The 19,112-nt window shown below is 33.5% G+C and overlaps 1 protein-coding gene across 1 annotated transcript in view; it reads right to left on the reverse strand.

The window, feature by feature from the left end:
* WDR36 (WD repeat domain 36) overlaps positions 1-19,112 on the reverse strand; it is a 37,459-nt gene that overhangs the window by 15,842 nt on the left and 2,505 nt on the right. Inside the window, exons 2-16 of the mRNA XM_011989400.1 lie at positions 18,974-19,001; positions 16,588-16,688; positions 14,928-15,045; positions 12,989-13,121; positions 11,325-11,379; positions 9,901-10,033; positions 9,475-9,650; positions 9,012-9,132; positions 8,469-8,534; positions 7,693-7,779; positions 6,389-6,534; positions 3,542-3,656; positions 2,895-3,060; positions 2,570-2,678; positions 713-792 (exon numbers count right to left, since the gene is read on the reverse strand). Coding sequence (XP_011844790.1) covers positions 713-792; positions 2,570-2,678; positions 2,895-3,060; positions 3,542-3,656; positions 6,389-6,534; positions 7,693-7,779; positions 8,469-8,534; positions 9,012-9,132; positions 9,475-9,650; positions 9,901-10,033; positions 11,325-11,379; positions 12,989-13,121; positions 14,928-15,045; positions 16,588-16,688; positions 18,974-19,001 — 1,634 coding nt within the window. The remainder of the gene's footprint in view (positions 1-712; positions 793-2,569; positions 2,679-2,894; positions 3,061-3,541; positions 3,657-6,388; positions 6,535-7,692; positions 7,780-8,468; positions 8,535-9,011; positions 9,133-9,474; positions 9,651-9,900; positions 10,034-11,324; positions 11,380-12,988; positions 13,122-14,927; positions 15,046-16,587; positions 16,689-18,973; positions 19,002-19,112) is intronic.

A 19,112-nucleotide genomic window follows, 5' to 3' on the forward strand; every position in this document is an offset into this window, starting at 1 on the left:
GGGAAACTGGTGGCTTTATAAGAAGAGGAAGACAGACTCAAGCTGTTACATTATCACGCTCAGCCCCCTTACTCTGTGATACCCCATACCACCTTGCGACTCTTCGGAAAGTCTCCACTAGCAAGAAGGCTCTCACCAGATACGGCCCCTTGACCCGGGGCTTCTCAATCCCCCAACGTGTAAGAAATAAACTTCTTTTCTTTAGAAATAACCGAGTTTCAATATTCTGTTATAAGCAACACAAAAAGGACTAAGACTATCTAAAATGCCTTCTTTTAAGAATTACCTCAGAGAAACAGAAGAGACACACAAAAAGGAAAAGTTAAGGGGTTTGACCTTTTAACTAAATTCAGCATGAACTAAACAAACTCAAAATAAAAGTTTGCCATCTTAAAGTCTGAGCTTTATTTTGGAGAATCAAAAAGGCCAAATGAGCTTTCTTAAGGTTTAGGCAACTTGCTTCTGTATCTCAATTTTGCAGGATGAGAAAATCTAAGTAAGATTTCATTTTTCTACTACGTTTCATGACACTACTACCTGCTGTTTAGTTATCAAAAACACTCCAAGGATACAATATAGTCATGTCAGAAAAATCTCCAAATATAGTCACATTGACAAAGCATATAACCCATTAACTATAGGTAAAAGTCACATGTGAAGAAAATAACTTAGAAATCTTATAGAGGTTAGGGATTTAGAAATATAAACTTACCACCCAGAAGGAAGGTCCCAAGTCCTAATAGAGCAATCCATTGCAGCACTTATTAACCAACGACCATCAGGACTAAAAGCCTTTAAATTAAAAAATATATATATATACACAAAAAAATATATGTAAACATATATGAATATATTTGTATGTATGTGTATGTATATATAGTTAACACCTTAAAGAATGTAATAAATGAAAAGATAATGCAGGCTTCATAAAAAAATTAATTTGACTAACATTCAAACTGTCTTATTTTATATAAAAGAAAATACCACTTCCTAAATACCACTGATTTGGAATCTGGATAAAGATGAGACTTTTAAATGAATTATTAAAAGTTAAAAAAGTTAAGTGTACTGCATTAATTTTCAAATCATAATCTTTATTTATAGACTATGTTTATGTGTGTGATAAGGGCTTGCTTTTCTTGAAGCTTAAGTTAAAAATCTTTTCTCTTTTAATAATGCTTTATTTCTAAACAAATTATAATCAGATTTTCAAAATAAATTTAAATAAACTACTTATGCCACCTATTATTTTTTCTAGCTATGAAAATGGATAAATAATAGATCTCCTTGCCTGTAGTACCTAAGCGTTGTGAGGCACAAATCAGATCACAGGTGAAAGGTGACCCAAAAGGAAAAACTTTACAGTCTACAGTTGTAGTAGATTGTTCATCCAGCAGTTTAAATTAGTAGATGATACCGGGATACATAAATGTTAATTTGTTCATCAGGCTGCAGTAATATAATGGGAACTCAAATCTCAAGTTACAGATAGATCAATTTACAGAAGGGCGGTACAGATAGTAAAGGATGGGAAAGAATGATTCTGACAGGTAAAGTCATGTTATAAATGCTCACAGATTTAACTAACGGGAGTACCTTATTACTGAGCAAGGAAACTCGAGATATGCAAGTTGAAAGCAAGGTTTGAAAAAGAAATAGGAAGAGCAAGTTGACAATGACAGATGTTTGCAAAAGTGCCATTTCAGCACAATTAACCCAATCCCATCCTCGTTTCTACAGATGCTGTCAAAACAAATTCCGTTGATGTGTAATTTTGCCAACCTCCTATCTGCAGAACACAATGTCCTGACCAGGTTTTTTTCCTTCAATTTTTAAGGAAAGGAGTAAATTCTGATTTTTGGTGTGAGAACTAGTAAATGTAGCTGTTGGGTTTGTCACTAAGTATTAAGATTTTATTTTTATTTTACTTTTTCTGTTTTCAAGCAAATCAAGGTATCTGCAATAGATGAAAAATGATACCATATACTTAATATGGTCCTCAAGTGACAAATTTATTTTAAAAGTACTTTTTAATTAAACACGCTTTTTAAACTAGTTGACTTCTTTCCATCATACATCCCATTATAAGAATATAATAGTAAACTTAAGCATATTTTTATTAATTAAACCCTTTCAGAGTTAAGATATATAAACTCTAAAAATAGCACTAAAGTAAAATAAACTAGATACCAGGTATTCCAGGCAAATGGCTTCCTACTATTAATTCATTCCATACACAGTAAAACAGAAATGAGTTCTCCCAGCCTATTTTAATATTAAGAATGACATATATGCCAATGGATCATTCATTCTCTAAAGTATAATGTGGCCTTGTTTAGAGTTAATGAAAAAAAAGATGAGCTCTAAAACTTACATTTCAATTTGATGGCATCAACTCCCTGAAAAATATTAACTTTCAATTCAAAATTTTCCTTTAAAATCTTTGAAAAACAGCCTGCAAATTAAAATAGATGACCACCTCATATAATGATTTTAAGGCTATTAAAGGATAACACACCCCAATAAAAGTAGAAATGAGTAAAGTTTTATCAGTTAGAGTTTGTTTTACCATGTCATTTATTTGGCCTTGGTGTCCAGAAAACTCTCTGACAATCTTCCTAGTTTCTATGTCCAGAACACTAATGGAGAAGTCATCCAAGGCGAGTCCCAGAATGCCACTAGCAAGATAAATGCACCAGTTTTAATAAACAAAAAACCCTTGAACTAAAGTCTCACATCCACTTGAATTTGGTTAAATCAAATATACTTTGGGAGAAATTAAGCCAAATGTTGTTCTTTACTAAATCGTCTGATTTTTCCCACTTGGTAACTTGTGACTTTATAACTTTTACCAAAAGAATCAAAGAGAAAATCCATTATCATTAAAAGTTTACCTGTCTCTATGTAGCAACATGATATTTGGAGATGAACTGAGGCTCACAGAATGAATTAAAATTTTGTTTTTAAAGTTCCAGAATTTGAGTAATCCTTCACTACCAGTTGTAACTGTCAACTGGTTTAATCCATCCACTGCGACGCCTCTAACAGATCCCTTGTGAGCTGTAAGGTAGATGTCAAAAGAAAAAAAATCAGAATTGGCAATGTTTCTTTCTGAACAATACACACAGTGATTCCTTCATTCAAATATATAAGCTGCCACTTAAATATCCTTTAAAATCTTGAAATAAATCTGGATTTTAGGGGTGTAAGAAGATTCTTAATTATTAATATTGTTCGAGTAAAAAAACAGAAATCAGATCGATACAACATAGGTTTGAAAAGTTTGTTAAGATTTTCTGCTTAAAGGAGAGAAGAAAAAAAATTAATCTGAATAATATCCACAAAACTCTTAGGTATCCATGACTTTTCTCTTTCAACATGGTCCTTATGATACAATGGCAGTCTCTGCCATATAGAGTTGATTATAACCCATCTTCAACTTTAGCAACATGCCCAGCACTTAAAGATTATACATGCCAGCTTTCACTACTAGTCTTATATCTACCTATATTAATTAAAAACAAAGAAAAAAAATCTATACCTTGATCCTTGCCAAAACCTCCTCGATGTATACCAGACTGCATGTTATATACATCTACAGTTCCTGATGAGAGGCCAATTACAGCAAAGTTTCCACAAGAAGTTATATCCACTGCCTTTAAGAAAAAAAACAACCCACAAATGACAAAGAAAATAACTAACATTTTTATTGCACTTTATGCTTTCCAAAGTATTTTTTATCTACTTGTTCCTTTTTATTTAAAAAAAGTATGATAAATGAATTGCTTCGTTAGTTTTTTTAAACATAAAGTAATTTTATTTGGGTGTACAAGCATACAAGCTAGATTCTATCACCATTCTTTAAAAAGTATGAAGAATCATTATCTAAGAAAACAAAACATAACTAAGGTTAACTCAATTTAAATGTACAAAGTCAAGAGAACTATATATAGGACTAGCCTTCAATTTTTAATTTATTAACAAGGCTGAAGTAAAAACATTCCTTTTCCCTAATTTCTTTTTGTCTTGCCTTTTGTAACCGCTTCCACGGCTGACATCAAACAAAAAACATATCATTAGTTAGAATGGCAAAGCAAAAGCCCAAAATGTTTTAATTATGACATATTAGGAAGGAAATATATAAGACACTACAGAGAAAATATTTGGTTTATAAGCAGCCTCCATAATATAAACTCATTTTAATACTTAAAATATCAATATTATGTCAATATATTTTCTCTATATTGAAAACATGAGACTGGCTACATATTTGATCACTGCTGGAGAAATAACTGATTGCCAATGTGTGTCAGTCAGATGTCATCCACCCAAGAGATAATTCAATTTACATCTATATTGAATTTACATCTAAACAGATGACTTATACAAACTAAATAGAAAGGATTTAATGAAGGTTTATTTAACTAAGGAAAGCAACTAAAGTCTGACATACCACTGAGTCAAGACATATTTACATTGCATCACATAAACACGTTTTACATACATACATTTTTCTAAATAAAGATTTCTTTAAAAAAAAATACGTATTTCAGATAGGAAATTACTATGGTTAAAAAACATTTTATCTTCCTAAATGAAACACAAACATTAAGCTGACCTATTTTGAAAAATTCATAAATGTTTACGCTATGTTGTATAGTTATACAATTAGGAAACTAAAGGAGCTAGTACGCTGTAACCTACAAGTAATACAGGCCCTACACTGTCCTGCATTATAGTCTTTTAAGGAAGTTACTGTTTTTAGTTGGCCTGCTCCTGGCAATCTCTTCTAATTTATTCATTCTAATGTATTATCTAAGTCAAACAAAGCAAAAATAAACCCGTGAGTGTTATTTTTGAGTAACAAATTGTACTTTAGTGCACAGGCTCTCTATACTTACTTTTGCTTATTACTTATCAGTTACTGGCTTTGTTCCAGATAGCTGAGACTGTCAGACAAATGACTCAACTCCAGCCACATATCATAGTATACACACATGCTAAATGTTCTATGAGTGATCCCTATGGGCTATAAGAATAGATTCTAGAACGAGTTGTCTCAGGTTAAAATCCCAGCTCTGCCTCTTACTCGCTACATTGATCTTAGGCATATTGCTCATAAAACCTGTTTTACTGTCCATAAAAAGCACCTAACCAATGCACCGTGCTGTAGGACTGTTGTGAGGAAAATATGAAATAATCCATGCTAGACAGAGAGCCTGGAACAAAGTAATCACACAGAAAATGTTACCTGTGATTACCACTACTATTATAACCATTACTCAAAACTATGTAGGTAAACGTCCCTAAGGGAGCATAAGATAGAACCTTTATGGTTTAGAAAATTACATAAAAACTTAAGACTGGATTTTCATACTACGGAGAACAGAATATACATACTTACGATGCCATTTGTATAAAACAGGGTCGAATGTTGAGTTACACTTTTAATAAGCATTTTCAAAAGCAGAGGCATCTATTAAAAACTATTAGAACTAATAAACAAGTTCAGCAAGGTTACAAGATATGAGATCAATAATGTAAAAATCAATTGCATTTTGACACACTCTCAATGAACAATCCAAAAAAAAAAAAAAAAACTCTACTTCAATAACATTAAAAAGAATACTAGGAAAAATGTACCCAAAGAAGTGTAAGACTTATCTACAAACAACTACAGAATATTGTTGAAAAATTAAGAAAAATCTCAATAAATGGAAAAACACCCCATGTTCATAGATCAGAGACAACACTCAAACTGATCTGCAAAATCAAAATGAGATCCCTATCAAAATTGTAGCTGCTTTTTTTTGCAGAAATTGATAAGCTCATTCTAAAATCCATATGGAAATACAAGGGACCAGAAGAGTCAAAACAATCTTGAAAAAAGAACAAAAAACCTGGAGAAGTCACACTTCCTGATTTCACAACTTACCACAAGCTACCAAAATCAAGACAGTGTGGTACTGGTATAAGAACAGACATACAGACCAATGGAAGAGAATTCCGAGTCCAGAAATGAATTCTTACATAAAAGGTCAAATGACTTTCAGTAGAGGTAACAAGATCATTAATGGAGAAAGAATAGTCTTTTGAACAAATAGTGCTGGGACAACTGGATATCCACATGTGAAAAAACGAATTTGGACCCCTTTATCATACCATACACAAAAATCGATTCAGAGAGAATAAACCTAAATATAAGAGCTAAAACTAGAAAACTCTTAGAAGCCACAGGAGCAAATCTTTGTGGCCTTGGGTTATGCAATGCTTTAAAATGTTAAACTACGTTCTTTCAATCAATATTATGATCAGAAACCTTGAGTATAACAAGATTTCCATAGGAAAGTTTTAAAGAGAAGATACTCTTATAAACAAGCTCACTTACTGTTGCAGTTATGTCATCTTTCTTCATCTCTTTTGGCTTGAGAAAGTAAGCACCTATTGTAGATTTTTGATAATTCCAGGTTGAGCAAGATAGCTTACCTTGATGGCAAGCAATGATACCATCCCAGTCACTTTCACGAGCTTCCTCTAAAACGTAATGAAAATCATAAATCAAATTACTTTTCATTCTGTTATTCATCTATTACTTATTAGGCAGGTAATATTTCAGACACTACGGATACAATGGTAAAACAAACAGGTAATACCTGATAGCAATGTTTCCAATCTAACAAGAGGTTATTATTTTTTAATTGACGAATAAAAAGTGTGTGTAGTTATGTTTATGGCACAGAACATAATGTTGTGATATGTATACACTGTGGAATGGCTAAATCAAGCTAATTAACATACCTAACAAGAGATTCTAATTAGAAGAAATTATCATATCATAAAGTATGATAGTGTTTTCTTATAAGACCACTCAGGAGATTTGGGGAAAGTAAATGGCTCTCTGGATAGAGTGGTAGAACAAGTAGAAATTAGCAGGGGGGATAACATGCACAAGAAAAAAAGAACAAAACGGAGGACAGCAAGTAAGTGTAGTATCTTCTTGGGAGGGACAGGAGTAGGGCAAGGCAATCAGGACCACACTACAAAAGGTCTTGGAAGTCATGTTAAGGAGATGAGATTCCACTCTAAAGGTGTAAGAAGCCACTAAAAAATTTTAAGCAGATGAGTGATGTGATTCAAATGTATTTAGAAACATCATTCAAGCTCTAAGAAAACAGAAAGGTGTCATAATAATAACTTTCAAATAGAAATGGTGCCTACACAGTAATTTCCCATGATAGATTTCACGCAACAAACCCATTATCTATATTTTTCTTAAAATCACTTCTTTGAAAGAAGCATTGATCAAATGACATAGTATACTAAGACCTCAGTAGTCTTAGATCTTAATTAGTCAGACCTCTGTGTTCTCATACTTTGCTGTTCCAGTTCTTTTTGCATTAGTAACTTTCATTATACTAGGCATATGACAAAACAAAAAGAAAGGCTATAAAATCAAATATTATAAATACCTGTTATAGAAAAGAGCAAAGCCTAAGGTTAATAGATGAGAAGTTACATTTAAAATAACTCATTTTTAGTCTTCACACAAGACCAGCATGCACCTGGGGTTACCTTCTGAATGCTTATTAATATTTGTAAAAGCATTTATTAAAACAGAGAAAATAAAATAGCACACAGTAGGAAACAAATGACAAAGGAGAACTTCTCAAAACACAGTATGAAGTTACTTACCTGCTGCAAACTTTGTGATGGGTGGAAGTCTCACTGACATGGTATTTTGAAGTCCTTTACGTTTGACTCTCTTTTTATTTATTAACCCTGAGGTTGGGGGAGAGGGGAACATAGATAGCTATGAATCCTTCTTAATAAAAAGTGTATATAAAAGAAAAGTTATCATTGTCTTATAACTATAAAGTTCAAGACATTCCCATTTAAGTCAAAAACAAAAGATGTTATTGCCACTGTTATTTTTTAATTCTAAGAAAAGTTATTTTAGATATTGTTTAAAAATGTTTAAATTTATATACATGCATGAATTGTATAAGATAGTCACTTAAAATTATTAAAAATAAAACTGAATAAGATTTTGTTGTTTAATAAAATCTTTCAAAGGCTGGAAACTATGAAAAGGGAAAGAGAACAAAATGATTGCTGTAAAGCAAAATAATTGGATGCTGCTTACTTTGATGCTTTCTCTAAGCTACCTTCCATTTTAAAAACTGTGCACTGTACAGTAGCTCAAGTAAGGCCATCAACATCTTTTGGGTGGCAGCCGTATGTTTTTACCACCCAAGATGTCTAACCATTTTCAATAACCTCATAGCAGAACCTCAACCACTTCTATAGCAACTTTGATCCTAGGAATCTTACTACCTCTTCCATACATGTTTATCTAGTTCATCCGAGAAAAAATAAAATGCATTAATGAAACCTCTTCCAGTTGTTTCACAGAATGTCAAAATGTTTCTTTCGTGACCAGCTTATTTTCTGTCTTGCAAAGGACCTACCATGTCCCAAGCTCTTATTGAATTTTTCGTGTACTGTGGAAAATGACTGAAGAGTTCCATCTTGACCTGTTGATATACACAGAAAATCTCTAATCAAGCTTCATCAAAACAAGGGACTATGTGAATCACAAATTTTATAAAATTCAATTTGAAAATCTTGAAGTTACAGTTTGGGACAGTTTAAAGGGAAAACCAGATTGCAACTACTTCATTAAAATATTGAACATTTTATAGAATGGCATTTAGTAAGAACAAAGGATAAAATGAAAATGAGGTACTAATAATTTTCAGCAGACTAACAGAATTTTTAGAATCTGACCATTCTGTCTCTGAGGATTAGTAAACAGAAGGACACATTAAGCACAGATAATAATATCTACAGTGCTTCTCAAGTAGACAAAAAGGACTCTTAGTTTTACCCAGACTTCTAAGTCACTCAAAGAGATATGTGAATCTAAATATGTATAAATATCAAACCTAATACTGGGCACCCACATCTCAATACTTGCTGGAATAAACTAATAGTATGAAACAGAAGCTCACTTGCACTTAGAATCTGCTGTCCATTCTGTCCATAATATCTGATACTGGTAAGAGGAGCACTATGACCCATTCTGAATCTCAAAAGTCGGCCTTCACCTGTAGGACCATCAAATATCCATATCTGCCAAGAAATAAAAATGTAAAGTTCTTCTACAATGTTCCATCTGATCTGCAAGTAGTCAAATCACCCCCTACATAAATCAACTGGCATTGAGTAGTGCTTGCTAAGCCAGTGACCCTGGAGCTACAAGGGAGGGAGTGGGTACTGGGAGAGAAATAAACTGTAATTCTTTCCCGCTACGCTGCAATCATGTCACCTGCTGTGCTTTTTGTCTCATCTATACCAGTATCTCATTCCATATTCCTTTCATCTCCTAGGTTGAAAGCTGACACATTAAAGCAAGCTTGTAATAACCCAAAGGGTAAGTTAGATGAGTCAGGAAGATAACAACAATCCTAATACCCTGAGAGCATTGTCAGCGCCATTTGTGACAAGAAGTGGCTCTCTATGGAGAAATGTCAGTCCGGCAACTGCTGTAGAGTGTGCATTTCTCATTTGGTTGATTAATTTTTTGTCTTCCAGATCCCAGAGTCCGATATGGCCACATGGGCTTCCAGCTGCCATTACTGGATGACCATCTGTTATTAAAATAAAATACATCAAGAAAAATACTTCTAGATCCCCCAAAATAAGAATTCTCTCTTCCCTTTTAATCCATAAAGTTAGAAAGAACTATATACCAATAATCTATTCATATTTCTTTGCCTTTTACTCCAGTATTCATTCACTTCTATTAGATTAAGCTACCAGAAGACAAAAAACATTTGACTTTTAAATAATGAATTTTAAGTGTTCTTATCTTCTATCAATAAGTATGTTAAAAGTTACCTGTGCGAAATGATATTGAAGTAATTGGTCCCCAGTCTTGGCGAAACTTCATTAATGTTTCATTAAATTTAATGTTGTGTATGATAACTTGACCTGACATAAGACCAATAGCAACAACATCCACAGCTGGTGCCTAAAAATTAGATTATTCAAACTTTTATTTTCTAAAGCAAAATAGCTTTAATAATCCTGATGATATGCATCATTTATTAGGTGCTGTCAAAAGAAATAATGAAGTATCTTCTTAAAGATGGCAGAAAAACTCAACAAGTATTACCATTCCAGCATACTTTTTTATTCAGCATAGAAGTATTCAGAAACAACTTTTCCAAATTACTTCCCAGCTTCAATTCTGCCAGTCAACACCCCATCCTCATTCCCAAAACCTAGCTGGTAAGATTTTAGAAAGAAAACAGCCACAACAGAAAAAGAAACCTATGTATAAAATCATTACAGATCACTGGACTGGATGGAAACAGTAAAAGGAGACAATTCCTAGAAAGGAGAAAGGTAAAAAAAGTTATACAGTTAGTCTGTTCCAGTTCTAATATTCTATGGTTATAACGGTCTATAATACAAGTCTTACATACAGGATCTATTATGAATTTCTCTATTTTAGCAAAGATCAATGTCCAATATCATTACAGAATGGAATCAGGTTACACGTTTTATTAATTTGTCATCAACTGTCTACTATGCATGAGACCCTGTGTAGAAACTGGAGATACTAAAAAAAAAATATAATCCCTTGTCCTCAAGGGACCTAATCCTCTGATACTTACGGAGTCTTCTGGATATGCAAAAGTGGAGCTAGGTTGATGGTGGTAAGAGAAGATAAGGAATACATATAAATTGGGCAAGTATAGACAATGGGTACTGAGAAAGATAAGGGTATACTGGCTACATATGTGGCCAATAGAAACACAGGATTTGCTGTAGACATGCATTCATTTATTTATACATATTTTGCACATTAAAAAAAGCAGTTATTTCTTAAATAGTCCATCATCGAATCAAACATTAGGATTTTGGCTCCAATAATTTCAAACCATAAATCTCAACATCTTGACAAATTTCTCTGCATGACTTACAATACCCCTTGCATTGCTGAACACTCATTTCCAAGCTACACAAGACAATGGAATACATATACTTGCAAAATGATTAGTAACAAGGATCTATAGCAATCACAGGTTTAAAGTCAAACTATAAGCACAAAGTACTCCATAAGCGTTATTGGCAAAGACATTATTACTTGTTTTAACTTACATTTCCAAAACACTATTTCCTTAGGCTAACAATTTTAAGGTAAACTAAGCTATATATTGTTTTGTCTTTACGTCTAAAATTATGACTGATTCCTGAAACTAAAGGATTTTCCTATTAACTTTGTTTCCTCTTTGACTTAACAGAAAAATACTAACCTGCTGAAGAGCTGTCACTCCAAGTTTCCATCCTGGAAATGTATATAGAAGTTTACTATAAGAAGAAAAATAGTTGAAAGACATATATATATGAGGAAAACAATATCGGCTACACATTAAAAAGTGAAATAATAATAGGTGATATTTATTAAGTTCTTACTCTTCCACACACTATTCTGATAATTAAACTAACGTCACAAGGTTAGTAATATTGTCCAAATTCTAGATCTCAAACTAACTACTATGCTATGCCACCTCTTTAAGAAATAAAATATCCTAAGTGGGAAAAAAAAAAATACATGAGTAAAAACCATGTTATATTACAGACTACAGTAAAAAAAATTTAGGACTGCAATATCTTTATAGAAACATCATCATGAAAGGGAATAACTTATATTTTAATAACAATATTATTTGCATGATATATGACTGTCATATGACAACAGTAATGCTGCTCTCAATTTCAGAAGCAAGCCATGAATGACAAATAACACATCCATGGAGCAAACAGAGGTATCTGAAATCATTATAATTATCAAGTATTAAATCATGTACTAAATTATGTAAATGGGCAAAGACAGTATTTCAGTCACTATCCCTGAACCTAGCACAAAGTAGGCAGTCAATGGTATTTGTTAAACTGAAATGAAACACTGATTCAAATCATTAAATCTTTAATAATCTTATTTTCCCTTTTGAATTGATAAGGACTTTGGAAAAAACAATTTGGACAGTCAAATATTTGTTTGCTTTTCAAAATGCTACACAAACAAGTGTGAGCTGCCACCTTTTTCTACTGATAAATGTTTAAATAATGGGTAGAAGTATTCAAAATTGAGTATCCAGCCCTCCAGCTACACCAATATTACAGATATGTGCCATAACTATGGGAGGCGATGGAAGTACTTTAAACCCGAAAAGTCATTTCTAAATGCTAGCACTACATTGTCATTGATTTGCCTTTCCATCCTTTACCATCTTCATGTATAGAAAATCTTCATGTATGGAAAATTAGAGCCTCCCTAGTCATAATCTCATAATTATTATTTTCTGATGGATCTCCTATTACTTTATTAGAGCCTTCTCTATAGCAGTTCTTTAGTTATTAGGTCATTAGTACACACTTTTCAGTGAGCATTTATGAAGCTGTCTAACAAGTGTCAGGATCACATGCCAGCTTTCACATATGTGATGCCAGCAACAACAGCTCCAAAAGCAAACATACAGTTATATCTCAGTATCTGTGGGGGATTGGTTCCAGGACTTCCCCAACCTCTCTGCTGATACCAAAATTCACAGATGCTCAAGTCCCTTACATAAAATGGTGTGGTATTTGCATACAACTTTCACACATTTATGCATATACTTTAAATAATCTCTAGCTTACTTATAAAAGCTAATATAATGTAACTACTATGTAAAGAGCTGTTATACTGTACTATTTTAAAATGTGATGTTTTATTGTTGTATTATTATTTATCTATTTTTCCTTGAATATTTTTGATCCGAGGTTGACTCCTCTGATATAGGGGACCAACTGTATTTATAGACAACCCTCCAAATAAATATATAAGGACAGGGATAAATGAGACTTAAGTATGCATTAGGAAGTAGTTGATGAGGATAAGGTGACAACTATATTATTTTCTAACTAAAACACTTACTTAGATTTTACATTCCACAACTGCAGGCTTCCTTGTTCACTGCCCAGCAGTATTTTATTCAAGTAGGTACTTGGATGCAGAATTGCAGAAATTTTAAATACTGATTTATCAAAAGTCAACTGCAGGTATTCTTCTACAAAAGTGAAAGTTAAAATTATTTGTTATAAAACAGTTTAAAATGTTTTATATAACCATATATTTATCACTTAAAGTAAGTCTATCATATCAAAGATTTATATGCTAAAATAAACCACAGACTTAGATACTAATCTATAAACATTCCTTGAGAAATAAAATAAATGAGGGGCAACTTGTAAATGTAATTTAGACTGTCAAAAATTTTCTACAACTTCTAATAAAAATACTATTAAAAGTTTCATTCGCTTTTGAATTACTTTACAGAAAAGGATAATAAAGTTAAAAAAAAAAGATCCTAAGGATTAGCATTAATGTTTCTGTAATTTGATCAACAGACAGGAGTGAATATTCCAAGTGAAGTACTTATACTTAGCTCTTTCAAGGAATGAAAAGCCAACTATCTAGAAAGTTTGATGGGTCACTCAAAAAATGCCAAAAATAAAAGGCACACCTCAGTGAAACTATTAAGAGTACTTCTCACTCATTTCCACAAAAGAACCTCTAATAAAGGAAAAAAAAAAAACTTATAACCCTGTGGAGTTGGGGGGCCATAACCAGTGGTCACTTGCTCCAAGATCAAAAAACTCTCTGAAATCTTTGGTTACATTCAAAATTTCTATGTTTGAATTCTGTTTTTTACTTTACAGTTCCTCCATGATTAAAACAATGTTTCACTATATTTTCCAATAAATTTGAGTATCAAAGAAGGTACATTTCATTTAAGCTTTAGGTTCACATACCCTCTGGTACACTGCTATATAATCCCAGGGGTATGGGTACCCCAGTTTAGGAAGTACAGTATAGGTGAAAATTATATAAACTTTACTTTGAATGTTATTTTAAGAGATCCTTGACTTTATTCGTCACTACAAATGGCTCCCTGAAGATACTGGTTTAATATGCTGCTATAACAGCAACAAAAAAGCTGGTCCATCAGCATCAAGAGAATCTGCTGGAATGTAAGAACCAGATCCTGTAACCTAATAAAAGCCCTTTTAACTTCTATCTACACAAGGAATACTTTTGGAATTCTGTTCCCTCCCTCTACTTGAGCAAACACAAAACAAGAAAAGGGTTACTAATCTGAAATAAGAACTTGGAATAATTCCCAGAAATGTAATCTTCAGGATATTTACTAAAAAAAAGAAAAAAAGAAAAAGAAAAAAAAAAAAAAAACCCACAGTGTATTGAACAATGAAATAACCAAGAGGCAATATAAGCTAAAAATGTAACCAGATTAAAGAACTTAAAAGATTCAATTCATAATGAACCCAGTATTTTATTGAGGAAAGGTGTAGATATCCTAGGGATAAATTCTTCATGTTTAAAGATACATAATCCCACAAACATAGCCACTGTCTAAGACTATCACAGTTGAAAGAAACTGACTCATATCCCTAGGAAATGGATGTACTTTTCCTTCAGATTACAAGATCAAGTTTACTATTACAGTCTCCTTTACTAAAAGTTGAAAATACAAAACAAGAATTACTCAGGCATGAAAATACATCAATATTCACTCCACAGAGAATATAACAAATCATTAAAGTTGGAGAACTGCAATGGAAAATACATTAGTTGAGGTAAGCACATTAAACAGTTTATAAGTAGTTACCTTGCTACAGTTGTTTATCTCTTTCTTACTTAGAACTTTTTTCTTATACATGTTAAAGATTTTTAATTTTTTAAATTTCTTACTATTTACAGGCAAAATCTCTGGCATAGATATTTACATAGATTTTAAATTTTAATTAAACACATACTACCCTAAGATAAAGCAAATAAGTGAGTTAACTCTTACCTTCTGAATATATGTGCCAAATAATAAGAATGCTGTCAGTATCAACAGAGATAATGTGGTCTCCAAAGGGTTGCAAGAGATGGATTTCTGCCTTATGACCCTTAAAGGTATGTACTATCTACAATATCGAAGTTTAAAAGAATTTCATATTATTACTCAGTCATCATGTCATATTATTCATATTATCCCAAAAACAAGCTAATCCGGAGATGCTTCTGTTAAGAAATGTACCCCAACTTTTGATTATTCAAGGTTAGGATGAACGCATAGATACGAAGGAACTAGGCATGTTCATCTGCTCCCTCAGCCAGTTCAACAATAAGGAAGTAAACTGTCCATTTAGTACAAATAAATGAGACTTTGAAGCTCAGTCTTCCAACTTAGGTTAGAGAGGAGGCGTGCACACACACCTAGTTCCCTCACCCAATTCAATCAGTGTAACTACACATATCCTAGCGAGATGGTATATTCCAGAAGGCTGATCTCTACAGACTCCAACACCAACTGGCTTTCAAATGAGATGGGAAACGGGGATATAGGGTCTTTTTCCCCATACCTTTCTGCTTTGACAGAGATCCTTACAGTAGCTGATCCCTCCATAAGTATAGCCCCTTCTCCATGGTTTCAGTTCTCACCAGATTCCAGTAACATTGTTTCTTCTCCTTGGCCCTTTGGCCTTAGGGGTGGTAACAACTTCCTACAGTTGACAGTGTCCGATGCCTCCCCACCCCTACTTTGTTCCCCTAACCCTGACCACACTTGTGCATAAAGGTCCTTTATTAAAGTCTCTGCATCTGAACCACATATAGGATATACATATGGGATAAAGTCTCCTCATGTAAATCATATATATCTCCCTGGAAAAACTATAAACAACAATACAAAAATAAACATTTTTTCCAATTCTAAAAATCTGAACACCTTCCATTAAAGAACTCTACAGATAAGTTACCTTCCTCTGCCACAGGTAGTGATGATGAAAGACTGTGGGAACCACCTCACTCCAAGTCCCTGACAAGTACAGTGATACTATCATTTGGCTATCCTTGTATTCCCATTCCTACATTTCCTTTCATTCTAGACCATTAAGGCCAGGTCACCTCTCAACCTAGTTATTCCAGGACAAATTCAGAAACCAACTGGTAAATTTAGACCAGAAAAGATCTTTCCTTAGCAGTGGAGAAAACAGAATCTAGCTTTCTCTAAATAGGGAACAGGCATCTGGTTTTCAGAAAAAGAGTTATAAGCTAAATTATGCATAATGAATAAACAACCCACATAAAGTGGTAGTGCAAATATGAACTTTTCCAGGAAAGTATTTTTAAAATACACTTAATAATACACATTACGTCCCATCTCTACAAATATACGAAACAGAAAACTCCTGAGATGGGAACTGACTGGGCATAAAAAATTTTGAAGAAACTCTCCAAGTTATTCTGATATTCATCTCTGGGCAAAGAAACTGAAGGAAAGCACCAGTTTTAAGTAAGCCTTTTCTGAAAATTTATCTTCCTCCAGAAAACTGAATATACATTAGAAAAAAAAGAATACTATAGAGTTCCAGAGTGTGCCAGGTAAAGAATGACAGAATTAAAGTTCCCTCCACTATCACAACAAACAACTACTGACTGCAAACAAGCAGTTTAGTGATACCAACCTCTTTATTACGGGCAAATGCAGAGAAAACATTTCCATAAGCAGCAAAGACTAATCTGCCATCAGCTGCCATACAGCAGATATCCTGCGGAACAGAATTACCTAGCAAATATCAAATGAAAGAAACAGGGATTTTTAAGATGTTAACCAGAAACCTCAAGTATACGTACAACATTTTTCATGGTTATAATTTAAAAAAATATATAAAGATCAAAGTTGAGAACCAGAGTATAAAATTTTGACTAAAATATTTTAAATATCTAATAGTAACTATCAAACAAAGGATAGGAAATCACCTTGTCCTTCCCTAAGAGAATGTCTAGGATTTGCAGAAATAAAAACATAATCCTAGAGAAATGAAAAGAAGCTTTTTGAGGTTATTTGGAAAAAACTGTCATCTGATACACAAAGCTCTGACAGTCACCCAGTCTTCATGTGAACATCTTTTTTTTTTTTTGAGAGACGGAGTCTCACTGTGTCGCCCAGATTGGAGTGCAGTGATGCAATCTTGGCACAATGCAACATCTGCCTCTCAGGTTCAACTGATTCTCCTGCCTCAGCCTCCCGAGTAGCTAGGATTATAGGTGTGCACACCACGCCCAGCTAATTTTTGTATTTTTAGTAGAGACGGGGTTTCGCCATGTTAGACAGGCTGGTCTTGAACTCCTGACCTCAGGTGATCTGCCCACCTCAACCTTCCAAAATGCTGGGATTACAGGTATAAGCCACCACGCCTGACCCATGTGAGTATCTTCTGGAACATCAAGTTCACTAATAACTTCAGAAAAATTTTAAAAGTAACTCAAAATCTAAATCTCTAACTTTGGACCAACCCAAAAATATTCCATATGGTATTCTATATGCCTACTCCTAAAACATTTAAAGATAATATTGTTTCTACAGTCTTCTCCAAGAGAAATATGCCTATCAATCTTTAGCATTTCTCACGTGACATATGATTCTTTTCTCAGTATCCTGGTCACACTGACATTTCCATTTCCTCTTTTGGGGCAGGAGAGTTAGTAGACAGAGGATTATTGTACTTTTATGCTGCAAATTCCATATTAGGATTTGTTTGCATAATCCTGTTTTATAGATTTATCATTCAATTTTGTATTCAACTTAAGTTCCAATGCCTTTCTTCTGCCTTCTAATCTATTATTAAAATTCCTTCCATTGGAAAGAAATACCAAAATGTGAGAAAAGGGAAAACTTTTCCTTACAGTAGAAGGAATGATGGAAAAAGAAAATCACTAAAAGCTATGCTTTATCTGAAATGCCTGAGACAAGAAGTGTTTCAGATTTCAGATTTTTTTGGATTTTGGACTATTTGCATAACCAGGTGAATATTCCTAATCTGAAAGTCTGAAATCAGAAATGTTCCAATGCATATTTCCCTCTGAACATCATGTTGGCTCTCAAAGAGTTTCAGACTTTGGAGCATTTTGGGTTTCAAATTTTTGGATTAAGGATAATCAACATGCATTTGGCAACCATCATATTAATAACTGATTCAGGCAAGTATCATCATAAAATACTAAAAGCAGCAGGTAATAACTTTGAAGAGTACTAGGATATTTACATAGTCCCAGTGCATATTACCAAAAGATACTTATCTGTTACAAAGGACAAAACACTAACTTAATTTTTTTTTTAATTTTCTTTTTTTTTTCAAGACAGAGTCTCACTCTATTGCCTAGGCTGGAGTGCAGTGGCACGATCTGGCTCACTGAAACCTTCACCTCCCGGATCCAAGCAATTCTCCTGCCTCAGTCGCCTGAGTAGCTGGGACTACAGGCACCTGCCACCACACCTGGCTAATTTTTTGTATTTTTAGTAGAGATGGGGTTTCACTGTGTTAGCCAGGATGGTCTTGATCTCCTGACCTCGTGATCCACCTGCCTCGGCCTCCCAAAGTGCTGGGATTACAGGTGTGAGCCACCGCGCCCGGCCTAACTTTAAAACAGAGCCTCCTAACCAATCACTATCAGGAACAGAACCAACCAACAGCATGTGCCTTCTGATACAATTCACCGTGATTCCTCCCAACGGGTACAACCTGAATCTAATCCTGAAGAAATGTCAAAAAATCTCAAACTGAAGGACATTCTAAATGAGCCTGTACTCCAAAAATGTCAATGTGTCAATGTCATCAAGTACAAAGAAAGTCTAAAGAACCGTTCCAGATTAAAGAAAATAAAGATACGTAACAACTGAAAGCAAAACATGATTCTATCCTGGCACCCTTTTTTGTTGCTGATAATGTAAGTTTATAAGACATACATGTTACCCTGGCTTCCTTATATGTTCTGTAAGTCTCAAATTTATGTCAAAATAAAAAAAATTTTTTTACATGTGCATAAATTCAGAATAAAGTCCATACTTACTTACTGCAACCAGACTAAGTTTCTGAACCTGTTTAAAAAAAAGAAAAAGGGTTAAATTTTCATTAACAAACACAATCATAATAATCTAACACCTGAAGAGTAAGCTATAACCTCACACGTACATTTGCTATGCTGTCCT

The sequence above is a fragment of the Mandrillus leucophaeus genome, unplaced genomic scaffold, assembly GCF_000951045.1.
Source record: "Mandrillus leucophaeus isolate KB7577 unplaced genomic scaffold, Mleu.le_1.0 Scaffold352, whole genome shotgun sequence".
Classification (NCBI taxonomy): Eukaryota; Metazoa; Chordata; class Mammalia; order Primates; family Cercopithecidae; genus Mandrillus; species Mandrillus leucophaeus.